Raw genomic sequence first — 13,631 nt, forward strand, 5'->3', positions numbered from 1 at the left:
GACAGGCTCCTCTCAACAGGGCTTAGAAAAAGAGGAATTCTTTATACCTACTTTGGAGAAACCATCTTTGGTGGAATCACCATGTGCCAATGCTTAAAAAAGTGAACACAAAAAAATCCAGGTGCTGATTTATCCAAGTGACTCGATGACTTAAGGGTTTTTTTGGATTCTAGAGGATTCTGGGACTCTCTAAGAGCTGTGAGTACAGGTGGGACCCAGGAGAAATGCAGATTCATCTTCTCTGCAGATGGAGATGATGGGAAGGGAAAGGGGAGCTTACAACTCATGATTTCATATATATTCCAGCCTGTCAAACAAGCTCTAAGGAATATTTTCCAATTATTCTCTATTTCACACACATTTCCCAGCACAGGGTGGGACAGGAGCACAGGGGGGACACAAGCACAGAGGTTGGACAGAGCACAGGAGGGACATGAACCCAGAGGGGGACACAGCCCAGGGGGAACACAAGCACATGGGGGGACACAGCCCAGGGGGTACAGGAGCACAGGGGGGACACAGCCCAGGAGGGGACAGAGCACAGGGGGGACACAGCCCAGGAGGGGACAGAGCACAGGGGGGGACACAGCCCAGGGTGGACACGAGCACAGGGGGGTGACACAGCCCAGGGGGGACACAGCCCAGGAGGGGACCTGGAGCTGCTCCTGTGACTGCTCCACCATCCCAGGGCCAGAAGGAGCCAGAGCCTGGGGCTGAGCTGGGAGGGAACTGCTCTGACTGGGAGCAACTGGGAGTGGTGGGGGGGTCAGCAGTGACAATGTGGGGGAGCCAGAGCTGCTCCAGGAGGGTCCAACTGGGAATTTGCCTCCCTGTGCTGATGCCTCTGCTGCAGGGGTGCACCCAGCACGAGTCTGCTCCCAGGAGATGATGAGAAACAATCCATTTCTAACCTGTTCAGGCAATCCTCCACACAGCCCTTCCCACTGTCATCCTCTGGCTTCTTACAATTGCAGGTGGTGGCCTCGTAGCCAGAGAGAGGTTTGACATCCACATAGACATCTGCAGAGGAAAAAAAAATTAAAAAAAAAAAGAAAAAACCAAACCCAAACAGGGAAAAGAATTATTTTCAGGTGAAAAAACCAGAACTGTTTATCAACAGTATTTTCATTCCAATCAGTAAAGGAAAAAAAAGCAGGTGGAAGTGTCTTTGGTAGGACAAAGCAGGACAGAAAGGAGGGTGTCACATGAAAATTCCACAGTTTAGTAATAAGATTTTACTTACTGGAACGGATTTTTTTATAAAGTGGGACATCTGGCTTTTTATACAACTAAAAGGAAGAGAAAGAAAATTTTAATACATTGTATAAGTGCATCTGTTATTCAAAAGGATCAGGGAAATGATGTTCTGTACATAGACAACTGTTCTGTAATCATTACTAGAAATCTGTGCTCTCTTCTCTAGGCTCAGACTGCATTAACAAACAGGTCCCAAAAAGGACCTGAATAAGTAGAATTTGGGCTTGCTGAGACAGTGGAGCAGTTTGTTCACACATGATTTATTCTGTGTGCCCAGAGCAATGTGGCAAACAGCTGTCCTGAGGACAGGCTCCTCTCAACAGGGCTTAGAAGAACAGGAATTCTTTATACCTACTTTGGAGAAACCATCTTTGGTGGAATCACCATGTGCCAATGCTTAAAAAAGTGAACACAAAAAAATCCAGGTGCTGATTTATCCAAGTGACTCGATGACTTAAGGGTTTTTTTGGATTCTAGAGGATTCTGGGACTCTCTAAGAGCTGTGAGTACAGGTGGGAGCCAGGAGAAATGCAGATTCATCTTCTCTGCAGATGATGGGAAGGGAAAGGGGAGCTTACAACTCATGATTTCATATATATTCCAGCCTGTCAAACAAGCTCTAAGGAATATTTTCCAATTATTCTCTATTTCACACACATTTCCTGCACTAAGAACCTTCCCTCAGTGACCCACAGGAACAACCCAGACATCTCCACACCCTGTACAGAGAAATTCCTCTGCAAGGGCCTCCAGTATTCCAGGGAGAGCTGGAGAATGTCAAGAAAACAGATTCCATGTATTTATTACTTATAAAATACTGAACAGATGAGACAGGCCATTGTTAATATATGGCAAGAAAGTGTCCTGGAGATGTCCCCAGTGCTCCTGACTTAAGGATCAGATTGCAGGGGTGCTGGAGTGCAGCTGGAGCCACAGCACCTGGGAATGTGCCCTGCTCATTTCCACATCTGAGGGGAGATTCTTCCTTAAATCCTGTGTAAATCACTCGGTGAAAACATCTCAGCAATAAAAAAAAAAAAAAATAAAAAATCCTATTTTTAAGCCTGCACATATTTAAAGCTCTTTAAAAAAGAACGAGACTGTTAAAACAGTTTCTCTTCTTTCCTCAGTATGAAAATTTCAGCTTGCAAGTGAAAAATAAATTCCACTCTGCTGGGATTGATCCAAGAAAAATAAAGGCTGAAATTTCTCAGTGCTGCTGGCAGTACATCCCAATTCTCCCGAGGCGTGTCTGAAACCAGCTCCCCACACAGACTGCCAAAATAAAAGTCTGCAGCCAAATGAATGACTTTTGTCAGAGCAGAAACTCACAGGGTTGCTATTTTGCAGGAGATGGAAAAATGGGAATTTTCAACATTAAACACACATGCAAATCCCTTCTCACAGCTGGGATGTGTGAACAGGCTCTCTCTGAGTGCTGCTCCTTCTGATCCCAATCCTGGCAACCCCCTGAGTGCTGCTGCTCCTTCTGATCCCAATTTTGGCAACCCCAGGGACATTTTATCTCCTACCTGGTTGTGTTTCCACTGCCAGAGGATGTCGTAAGGCAGCTGGAAGTCGATTCTCTTCTGTCTGAGGTACTTCCCTGAAAGCACAACAAGGTTTTAAGGGGCACACGCTCACACACTCGTCCTGAGAGAGCGGGAGCTGCTCCCAGGCTCTGGCAGGGCTGAAAGGAGGGGGCAGAAGGCTCAGAGAACATTCTGGAAGTCAGGGCAGGCCTAGGGAATGCCCCAGGACACAGAACTGGGTCCTGCTCAGAGGGGCCCCCGTGGGCAGTGAGGGGTGGGAGGAGCTGGGTCAGACCCTGCTATGGCAACCCTGGACAGCACTGACCACACCTGGGATGGGTGACCACAGCACTGACCACAGAACTGACCACAGCACCTGACAGCACTGACCACAGCACTGACCACAGCACCAGACAGAACTGACCACACCTGAAACAAGTGACCACAACACCAGGCAGGACTGACCACAACCCTGTGAAAGCACCACAGCCAACCCTGGAGAGAACTGACCACAGCACTTGACAGGACTGACCACAACCCTGTGAGGGTACCACAGCCAAGACCTGACAGGACTGACCCCAACACTTATCAGGACTGACCACAGCACCTGACAGGACTGACCACACCTGAAACAAGTGACCACAACACCAGGCAGGACTGACCACAACCCTGTGAGAAGGTACCACAGCCAACCCTGGACAGAACTGACCACAGCACCTGACAGGACTGACCCCAACACCTGACAGAACTGACCCCAACACCCATCAGGACTGACCCCAACACCCATCAGGACTGACCACAGCCCTGTCCTCCAAGCTGACACGTTCTGAGTTTTCCTGTGCACAACCCAAACTTCAACACCCAGGACAAGACCTGCCCTGCCCATGCAGGCTGGTAAATCACAATATTGCACTCAAAGAAATCAAATCAGTTTTGAAAAGAGTCTCCCAGCCTGTTCCCGTGACCTTTACCAGAAGAGATTTAAGAATGAATTCAGACTTGGCAAATACATTCCTAGATTTTTTGGAAAGGCTTCAAGGGGATCTGTATTTTCAGCAATAACTGGAACTCGTTTTAGACAGGAGTTCCTGCTTTCCCTGCAGATTTTGGCTCCATTCTTTCATTCCCTGTCACCCCTAAAGGACACAGACCCATTACATCATTCACACCAGTCCCAAGGGCTGACACTGCTTGGTTCCAGCCAACATTCAACATTCTCTGATCATTTTGCTGGAATCCTGTGTCACAAAACTGCAGGGAGCACAGTGCCTAGGATGAGGTGTCAGGCCCAAGCTGATATTTTCCCCCCAGCTTTTCTAACTGTTAACAAATGCCTTTATATCCCTCCAGCAATGCTCTGCGGGTTCATATAAATTCACATGCATACCCTCACCACTGGAAAATAAAAATGGTAATGTTTTCCTTACAATTTACCCCTAAATTACTTTCCATTTTCAATGCCTTATTCAACCCTAGCAGGTTCCAGGAAAGAGCTAAATCTGCTGGGAATTTGCTTTCACTTCTATGACCTCAGCAGGCCGAACAAAAGGCTCTTTCAGGTGCCCTGGCTCCGTGCCCCCAGCACAGGGAAGGTGCCCCCAGCCCTCCCTGAGTGGCACCAGTGCAGTCCCCTGGCAGAAGCCCAGCCCTGGTCCCTGCTCTGGGGTTAAACCATCCCCAGGCACCCCAGCAGCTGCAGGGCAGGACCAACAATGTGGTTGTGAACCTGGAGAACCTGGTTTTATGAGCCCATTCAAAAAGGAGATGAGCAAGGGAATGTCTTGAAGAATTTAAATTGTCACCTTCAGCCCTGAAACCTGTTTTGTGGCTCCTGATTCTCACAGATCTGTCCAACTGCTCTGCCTTGCTGCGCAGGTGGAGCCAAAGAGTTCAGTCACAGGAGACAAAGCAGTGACAGCTTGTGTTTGATGGGACAAAGATTCCTGAATTCCACAAACCTGCTGGGCCTGACAGGACTTGCAGCAAGAATCACAGCACTTCAGAAGCTGAAACAATTACCTGAGAATCAGGAAATTACTCAATCCTATGAGGTTTAACCTAGGAAATGGCAAGAGCTGCCAACAGTGGAGCTCTGGACCATCCCCCCTGGCCCAGGAGCAGCATCCTGAGCTCCATCCCCTCTGAGAACCTGGGACAGACCTGGCTTATGAAGTGTTCAAGGCCAGGGACAGGGTTTGGAGCAACCTGGGCTATGGAATTCCATGGAACAGGGTGGAATAAGATAATCTGTAAGGTCCTTTCCCACCCAAACCATTCCATGAGTCTGTGAAATCCTAAATCCCATTTTTTTCCTACCCGAGACCTAAAAATGGGGATGAAGTAAAACCAAAGATAACAGCAAAGCTTTTAATTCTTCCACCCTTTCATCCCTGTGTAAAGACAGACACCATGAAGCGCATGGGGACCTGGGGGAATTTATCACTCCATGCTCAGCTTTTGGGATTTAAATGGTCATAATTGTCTGTGGCTATTCTGCTGTAATTTTACTTTGAGGTGGAGACTTGCTCTGCATTTCATCCAAGGACTATCACAATTAAAGCAAATTTTCAACTAGAATGGTATTTTCTGACACCCAAAAAAATCAAGAGCAATGTTTTAAGCTAAAAAAAGCCTCTCAAGATAAACTGGGGAACAAACACAGGGGGATGAGCTGGCAAAGTTCATGCGCCAAAAACCACGAGTGACCTGGCAAGGGCTAAAAACCAGAGAAAAGCAGAAGCTGAGCAGCCCCCCCAGTGCCACATTTGTCCCCCAACAATGAAAATACAGATGAGGTACCCACCAACGTGGATAGGGGCTGGGAAGAGCCCGTGCTCGTGCTCCCCTGGGGTGTATTCCAGCTTCTCCTTCTTCAGCTGGATCAGGCGGCTCTTGGGGCTGTGGAGGACAGGGACAGAACCAAAATGTCACAACGGGGATCATGTGGCACTTGCAAAAATGCATTTTCTGCTTTAGTTAAGGCACAAATGTCTGGAGCATCAAGGAAAAGAGGAATAATAAAAATGGCCAAAGAAGTGCTCTCCAGGCTGCCTGTCTAACACCAGCCCTCCCACAAGGGGTTTTTTCTCCATAAATGTTTTTTCTCCATAAACACCCACTGACTTTAAATGCCCTGCATGTGATATAAAAGTAATAACTAAAGCTCCACAAATAAAAGAGGACCAGCAGATTGTATCTGGGGGTTCTGCTGAGGAACTGGGCACGTGACACATGTACAGCCCTGCTCTCCTAAGAGCACCCTTTAGGAGGTTGTTCATCAGGAAAGGCAGAAAAAAGAACAGAAATCAGAGTTAAAAAAGCAATGAGACACCCCTTTGAAGAAAGAAAAATAGGAGAATGGAATTAGAATGGTTGTATGGGTCAGGCAGGTGCCAGCTCTGTAATCTGGTGTTTATAAACATCTCCTCCTGGCCAACAACAAACCTTGGGAAATAGAATCTGATCTGGTTATATTTAGAACTGCAGTCCTGCAAGGAGACTTCTAAATGTTAAATATACCAAAGATTCAATGATATTGAAGCCTACTGAAGTTTTTTAAGGGATTTATTTTAAGAACTGGACAAGCAACAGAAAGATGGCTGAATACAAAAAGTGATATTATTGTTTAGTTAAGGGAAAATGTAAGCTGAAAACAAATTTTGTGATACAGATATCAACAACTGGAAATACTTAGGAAGAAATTCTTCCCTGTGAGGGTGGGGAGGCCCTGGCACAGGGTGCCCAGAGCAGCTCATCCCAAAGCCAGTATCAGAGCAGGGAAGAACTCAGCACGTGGAGCAACAGGCAGAGGGAAGCCAAGGCAGCCCTGTGTGATTTGTGACTTCCCCCTGAAGAGCAGGGCAGGAGCAGCTCCAACCTCTGCTCTGTGTGAGCAGGAACAGCACCCCAGGGAATGGCTATGGGAGGTTCAGGATGGATTTAGGAGAAGGTTTTTCCCCCAGAAGGTGATGGCACTGCCCAGGCTCCCCAGGGAATGGGCACAGCCAGAGCTCCAGGAGGGTTTGGACACAGCTCAGGCATCAGGGTGGGGTTCTTGGGGCTGTGCACAGCCAGGAGCTGGACTCCATGATCTCTGTGGGTCCCTTCCAACTTAGGAACACTCAAAGTTCCAAATATTTACACTGAAGAAAAGGAGAAGACTCTCTCAGCTCCTCCTCTGTGGCAAGAGATGAAACTGTGAGATTTGAACTGTGTACAGCAGTGACAGACCATCCAAGTGGCAAAGTTTAACACATCTCTTTAAAACAGATAAAACTCAAGTGGCCTCACTTTGCTCAGACTGAGATCTTTGTTTCTTCCTCAGTCTTGACCCTTTCACTGATTCCTTCACCACAGACAGAGACTGCAGCAGGAGCAGCTGATAAACTGCACTGGCATTTCCCAGTGGTCTCTGGAACATTTTGAAGTGACATAGTGAGAAGGTGCCAAATTTTGTCTCTTTTCAATCTGTCAGATGATATTGGAACAGAAGCACAAATTCCTGACTTCAGCTGATTTGTTCAGATTAGAAAACATGTGTGACTACAAGGGAGGTGTCCACATTCTAATGGACACCAGGCTGCAAAGCAACCAGTGGGAAAAATAAAGAAATGCTGGATTTTCTACCCTAAACATCTCAGAGAAAATAGAGATGAACTCCACTGAGCTGTGAAATGAGCTGGGTGCATTGCTGAAATTCTTTCACACAGAAGATGGTCAGTTGTCACCACTCAGCCAGTGAAAACAGGGACCCCATGACCCCTTCTCTGCCACACTGTGCTCAAACCCTGCTCAGAACCTGCACACATCCAGCTCTCCCAGCACCTGCACTGCCAGGACCGTGTAGATCTTGAATAAATCTCTTACCTTCTTCAAAACTGATAACCAGAAACACCTGCAGACTGCTTGAGGCTGCTTTCTGACTGGGCTTACATTTTACATCCCCACTGGGTCAGTTCTGACAATTACCATCACATAATCCTCCACAGGCTTCAATTAAGTTGATGGTTCTATTTCACCTCCTCATGAGTGGCAGCTCTTTATGGCTCTAGGTGAAAAGAGAGTTTTCCCTGGATTTTCAGAGAGCAGTTTTGCTCTGTTTCACTCACTCTGTTGTTTTGTAGACATCAGAGTAGAGCCCAGCTTTCTGGTATTTCTTCTTTGGGGGTCGAGGGGCTTTCTTCTCACGCTGGGTTAGAGGAGGCAGAGGCTGCTCAGGGGTTTCAGGTTCAGGTGGTTTCCCAAGGGCCTCATGTGGACTGGGAGGTTCAGCTACTGTCTCTGAGAAACTGGAAGAAAAAGTACAGATTAAAAAATCACCTTCCCATTAAGATCATCTCACAGTATTTCATTATTCCTCTCTTGAATCTGGTCAGCTAAAAAAGTCAATTTTTCTGAATTTCTGGGTGACTCAACTACTTAAAAAATACTTAATGAGCATGATTGTCACATTCATCTGTTCTGAAAAAAATCCCTTTACCCAAGATTTTTCTCCTGAGAAGCCTCAGAGAAAAAAGAAAACAATATTTTCTTATTTGTTTCTCCTGTGTGTTGCTGCTTTGGAATGTGGTTGAAAATTATTTATCCAACAGGTGATTGTTTCATTGGTTTCATGTGAATTGTTTTGACTTATAAGCCAGTCAGGGTCAAGCTGTGTCAGACTCTGGAGAGAGAGTCACAAGTTTCATTATTATCTTTTTAACCTTCTGCAAATATCCTTTCTGTATTCTTTAGTTTAGTTTAGTATTCTTTAATATAATATAGGATCATAAAATAATAAATTAGCCTTCTGAAAACATGGAGTCAGATTCATCATTCCTCCCTGCCACAAACACAATACATGATCAAGTGGGGGTTAAGCACAATCATAAGAAAAGTATGATTCTTTTTGTGATATTATTATTACAAAAAGAATGTTGTTTGTACTGCTAATGTTTATCCTTGGAGCCTCAGCTGAGTAATTCAGAAGGCAGCTCTTGCTCTCTGCTTTTGCACTCCAAAACCAGCACGTGGTAACCCTTTCCTGAGCCTCCAGGAGAGCCACAGACAGCACACAGCACCCATTTCTGGGGAGGAAACTCCTGACAGAGTTTGTTTATTGATGGCTTTGGGGATGAGTGTGAGATGATGAGATCAGAGAGAGATTTTTGGTGTGTGCCTTTAGCAGTGACTGCACAGGTGCAGCCCTTGACTCCTCCTTGCTGCTGTAGCTTTATTCTTTACCTGCTGTACATCACCTGCCATCCTGTGCTGCCTGCATTTGTGAGCAGATCCCACGGCACACACAGCTCCCCAGGGCTCCTTATTCCACACAGGATGAAGGAACAACCTGTGGCACCTCACCAGTTACCAACTCCTTAAACACATCCTTCACCAGCACAAGTACAGAACCAACCCTTTCAGATCACCTGAGATTCTCACTTCTCATTTTCTGGGCTGTTTTCAGTACCTGGGGAAGGACTGAACACACTCAGGGCTCACATGTTGGTGTGGCAGCAGCTCTCTGGTGACAGGGAGCAGGCACAGACTCTCCCAGGCATTTTCCTGGGGAAGCTGTGAGAAAGCTCAGAGAAAGAATTAAAAGAATTCTCATCATCACTCACTACACCTGTTGCTAGACACGTGTGGGATGTGTTATGGAGATTTGTTCACCAAGGAGCAGTTTCTTCATTAGCCACTACTAGTAGTGTTTGGTTAGTTAACAAATTGGGTCAAAGCTGTATCAAACTGTCTAGAAGAAGTCATAAATTTCTTAAAAATATGGTATAATATAGCACAGAAGAATAAAACAATACTCAGTGCTAATTATTACCTGGCTGGGGGCCTGCTCAGAGCAAGAATTAAAAGAATTCTCATCATCACTCACTACACCTGTTGCTAGACACGTGTGGGATGAGTTAAGGAGATTTGTTCACCAAAGAGCAGTTTCTTCATTAGACACTAGTAGCAGTGGACCTGTTGCTAGACACGTGTGGGATGTGTTATGGAGATTTGTTCACCAAGGAGCAGTTTCTTCATTAGCCACTACTAGTAGTGTTTGGTTAGTTAACAAATTGGGTCAAAGCTGTATCAGACTGTCTAGAAGAAGTCATAAGTTTCTTAAAAATACAGTACTATATAGGGTAGTGTCACCATAACATTTTCTGAAAAATCCTTTTGCCAGGATTTTCTCCTGAGAAGCCGAGGAGCCTCAGGAGAGAAATGCAAACAATAATTATCTGCTGCTGTGGAATGCAACAGGTGCATCTTCCATTGCTCCATGTGGATTGTTTTCACTTGATGACCAGTCACAGCCACCTGTGTCGAGGCAGTGAGCAGCCACAAGATTTTGTTATCATTCCTTTTCTTTCCAGCCTTCTGATGGATCCTTTTCTCCCTATTATTTTTAGTATAGTTTTAATATAGCATTTTAATATAGTATCATAATATAATAAATCAGCCTTCTGAAACATGGAGTTAAGACTCTCATCTCTTCCCTCGTCCTGACACCCTCGAACACAACCAGAGTACAGAAGAATAAAACAAGAGTCAATGGTAATTATTACCTGGCTGGGGCCTGCTACCACAAAGAGTAACCCCGAGTAGACCACAGCTGGTTCCCTCTACACTGACCTCCTTCCCAAAATCAAGCAGAAGTTCCCCTCAATGACTAAAACATTCTAAAACCAACTGAGGTACAAAACTGCAAGAAAATCACCTCTTACTGCTCTCCTGCTCATCCTCAGGCAAAGACTTGTGCCTCTTCCTGGCCTGCTCCTCGGGCAGCCACCTCTTCCTCTTCCAGCCTTTGCGGTGCTCGGGGTCGAGGCTGACGCTCTGCACCACGGCTTCGATCACGTCGGTGATGGTGTCCGGCCCCAGCTGCAGGGGGCTGCTGCTCTGCTGCCTGTCCTGCAGCTCCTGGCTCACCATCCTGGCGGCCTGCAGGGCCTGCATGGACACCACGGCCTGCAGCGGGTACTTGCGCGGCCGCCCCGGCCGCCGCTTCACGAAGTTGTTCCCCGTCCTCGACTGCCTCTGCAGCTTTTTGGCTTTCAGGATTTTGTTGACGTGGTCCAGATTTTTTTTTGTCGCCAGGATTTTGTTGTAATTGCACATTTTCCTCGCTTGCCTCTGCATGGCCTCCACCACGCTCCTCTTGAGGTGCCCGGGCGAGTAGCTGCCGGGCAGGCGCTCCTGCAGCAGGGGGACGCCCTCGCCGCTGGCGTCCTGCGGGTCCTGCTTGCCCAGCGCCCGCTCCCGCGAGCGGCTGCGCGCAGGGCTGGACGACGGCGGGCCGCCCGTGGCGCCGTCCAGGCTCTTGTCCAGCGGGGGAGGCCCGTCCTGCTGGGCCATGCGCTGCAGCAGCGCGTCCACCGCGTCCTCGGCCGCCGGGGCCAGGCGGGCGCCGCGCGCGGGCACTGCCGCCCCTGAAACACACAGAGCGCTGCGGTCGGTGCCCTGCGGGCTGGGCCGCGGGCTCCGCGCGTGCCTGGGACCCTGCAAGCCTTCGGGGGGGAAGGCTAGTAATACAGTAATGGTGATATGATCGTATCATACAGGATAGGCATCACTGATAGAATCTGTAGTGATGATGTATCTATAAGAATATGCATCTGTAAGAATATATATCTATAATATATAATAACAGATAAAATATATTATATATAATCTAAATATATATGTATCTATAATATATAATCTATATATAACATATATCTTATATATAATAGAAATATATCAGGTTTTAGGATATATAGTAAAAAATTCAATGGAATTCTGGAACAAACTACCAAAGTATATAATATATAATAGAATATATTATAATATAGAATAGAATATATTATAATATAGAATATATTATAATATAGAATATAGATAGAACAGATATAGAATATCTATATATAATATCTATATCTATCTAATATAATAATATATTATACACAATATATAATATACAATATATAGTATATTATATATTATACATCACATATAATATACAATATATAACATAATATATAATAAATAATATATTGTATACTGTATATTATATATCATATATCATATATTGTATAGTGCATAGTATATAGTATATCACTATATATGATATAATGTAATCATATATAATAATGATATATAATAATAGTGATATATTATAATAATAATAATAGAATTCTCAGTGTATAACTCTAAACTCCATACACACTGCTAGCTACAGCTTTCCCATTCTGGGCAGACACAATTCCTCTCCAGACCTGGGAATCAAGGACACGTCTGCCTCAAGAAATGTAAATAAAAGTGAGCTGGGGGAAGCAAACTGGGGGTAAATGACTTTATTACCTGAAGCTGCACCTTTCAGAGTACTATTTGGAGGAGAAAGAGTCAGGAAACATGTTTTAAAAATCCTCCTCTGGACAATGCTCTTGCTGGTGACACAGCACAAGAGCAGCCTCCTGCTGTGAGCTGGACACCCCAACAACTGCAAGATAGCTGGAAGGATTTACACTTCCAGCCCTGCATTTCAGATGAAATAATAAAGATCAATTCCCCTTTGTTTTCTCCCGGCCCTTAGAGGCACGTGGGGATGGAGCTGGGGCTCCTCACCTGCTCAGGGAGCCTCAAGCAGCACCACATCCCACGGGAGCTGCTCCAAAGGGCTGGGGCACTGCAGGCTCTGCTCTGGGACAGCTGCAGCTCCTCTCTGACAAACCCTGGAACCCACACACATTCCACAGGCAGGGAAACACAGCAAGCACTGATCTGCTCAGCTGCACCATCACCTCGCTGGCTTTGAAGTTGATAAATTTGTGATTCATGTCATTCCAATGCTCCTGCTCACTTTAACACTTCCTATTCCCACTTCCAACAACTGCAGCTGCCCCTTTTCAAGGCAGAGAGGGCAAGAAAGGGATTGAGACAGAGGAAAAAGGAAGATTCCTTTCCCACTGCAAAGGACTTTCTGCAGCACAGGCTGGATGGAGCATCTGTTGTAAACATCTGTTTAAAGCAGGGAGGAAATGGCACTTTTGGCACATCCTTCCTACATGGAAACCATAGCTAGCTTCAAGTACCAATCCCAGGGATTTATTACATATTTGCAGTCAGTTTGGGAGTCTGAGAAATGTCTGAATTCTGGTAATGAGAGTGTTTCTGCAACTGAGCTTCTTACAAAATGGGTCAACCTGCTGGATTTTCTTCTGTCCAGTCCCACGGGAGCTCCCATTCCATTTTTACAGAATGACAGAATGGTTTGGGCTGAAAGGAACCTTAAAGACCATCTTGTTCCACCCAGGATTCTGACATGTGAGCTCCCAGGGAAGCTCACATTCCATTTTTACAGAATCACAACACCTTTGGGTTGGAAGGGACCATTTCTGACCTGGCTTGGGGCATTCCCTGATGGTTGGGTGAGCCATGTGCCACCCTCCACCACCTTGGCAGGATTCTCACATTCCATTTTTACAGAATCACAACACCTTTGGGTTGGAAGGGACCATTTCTGACCTGGCTTGGGGCATTCCCTGATGGTTGGGTGAGCCATGTGCCACCCTCCACCACCTTGGCAGGATTCTCACACATCAGCAAGAAAATCCCACAGCACAGCCTGGCCTGACCCCCCTGTGACCTGCCCAGGGCCAAGAACCCTCTGCCTCCAGAGCAGGGCCAGAGTCAGGCTCTTGCCCAGGGAGGAATTCATTTATTCCTCTAATCCACTGATGAACTGTAATGTCACACATCTGGATTAAAGCCCTGAGCTCCACCAGGCCTAACTTAACCTGGTGAGACACCAAACCCAACCCTGCCACAGCTGTGCTGCTGCTTCTCTGAGCACCTCAAAGCTCCCTGTTCTACAACCCAACCCAC

At 46.3% G+C, this 13,631-nt stretch overlaps 1 protein-coding gene across 1 annotated transcript in view; it reads right to left on the minus strand.

Annotated features, from left to right (window-relative positions):
• ASH1L (ASH1 like histone lysine methyltransferase) overlaps window positions 1-13,631 on the minus strand; it is a 57,265-nt gene that overhangs the window by 19,796 nt on the left and 23,838 nt on the right. Inside the window, exons 5-10 of the mRNA XM_041464893.1 lie at window positions 10,486-11,197; window positions 7,898-8,077; window positions 5,593-5,687; window positions 2,790-2,863; window positions 1,244-1,289; window positions 778-1,020 (exon numbers count right to left, since the gene is read on the minus strand). Coding sequence (XP_041320827.1) covers window positions 778-1,020; window positions 1,244-1,289; window positions 2,790-2,863; window positions 5,593-5,687; window positions 7,898-8,077; window positions 10,486-11,197 — 1,350 coding nt within the window. The remainder of the gene's footprint in view (window positions 1-777; window positions 1,021-1,243; window positions 1,290-2,789; window positions 2,864-5,592; window positions 5,688-7,897; window positions 8,078-10,485; window positions 11,198-13,631) is intronic.

Source organism: Pyrgilauda ruficollis, unplaced genomic scaffold (assembly GCF_017590135.1).
Source record: "Pyrgilauda ruficollis isolate IOZ18807 unplaced genomic scaffold, ASM1759013v1 scaffold185, whole genome shotgun sequence".
In the NCBI taxonomy this organism is placed as follows: domain Eukaryota; kingdom Metazoa; phylum Chordata; class Aves; order Passeriformes; family Passeridae; genus Pyrgilauda; species Pyrgilauda ruficollis.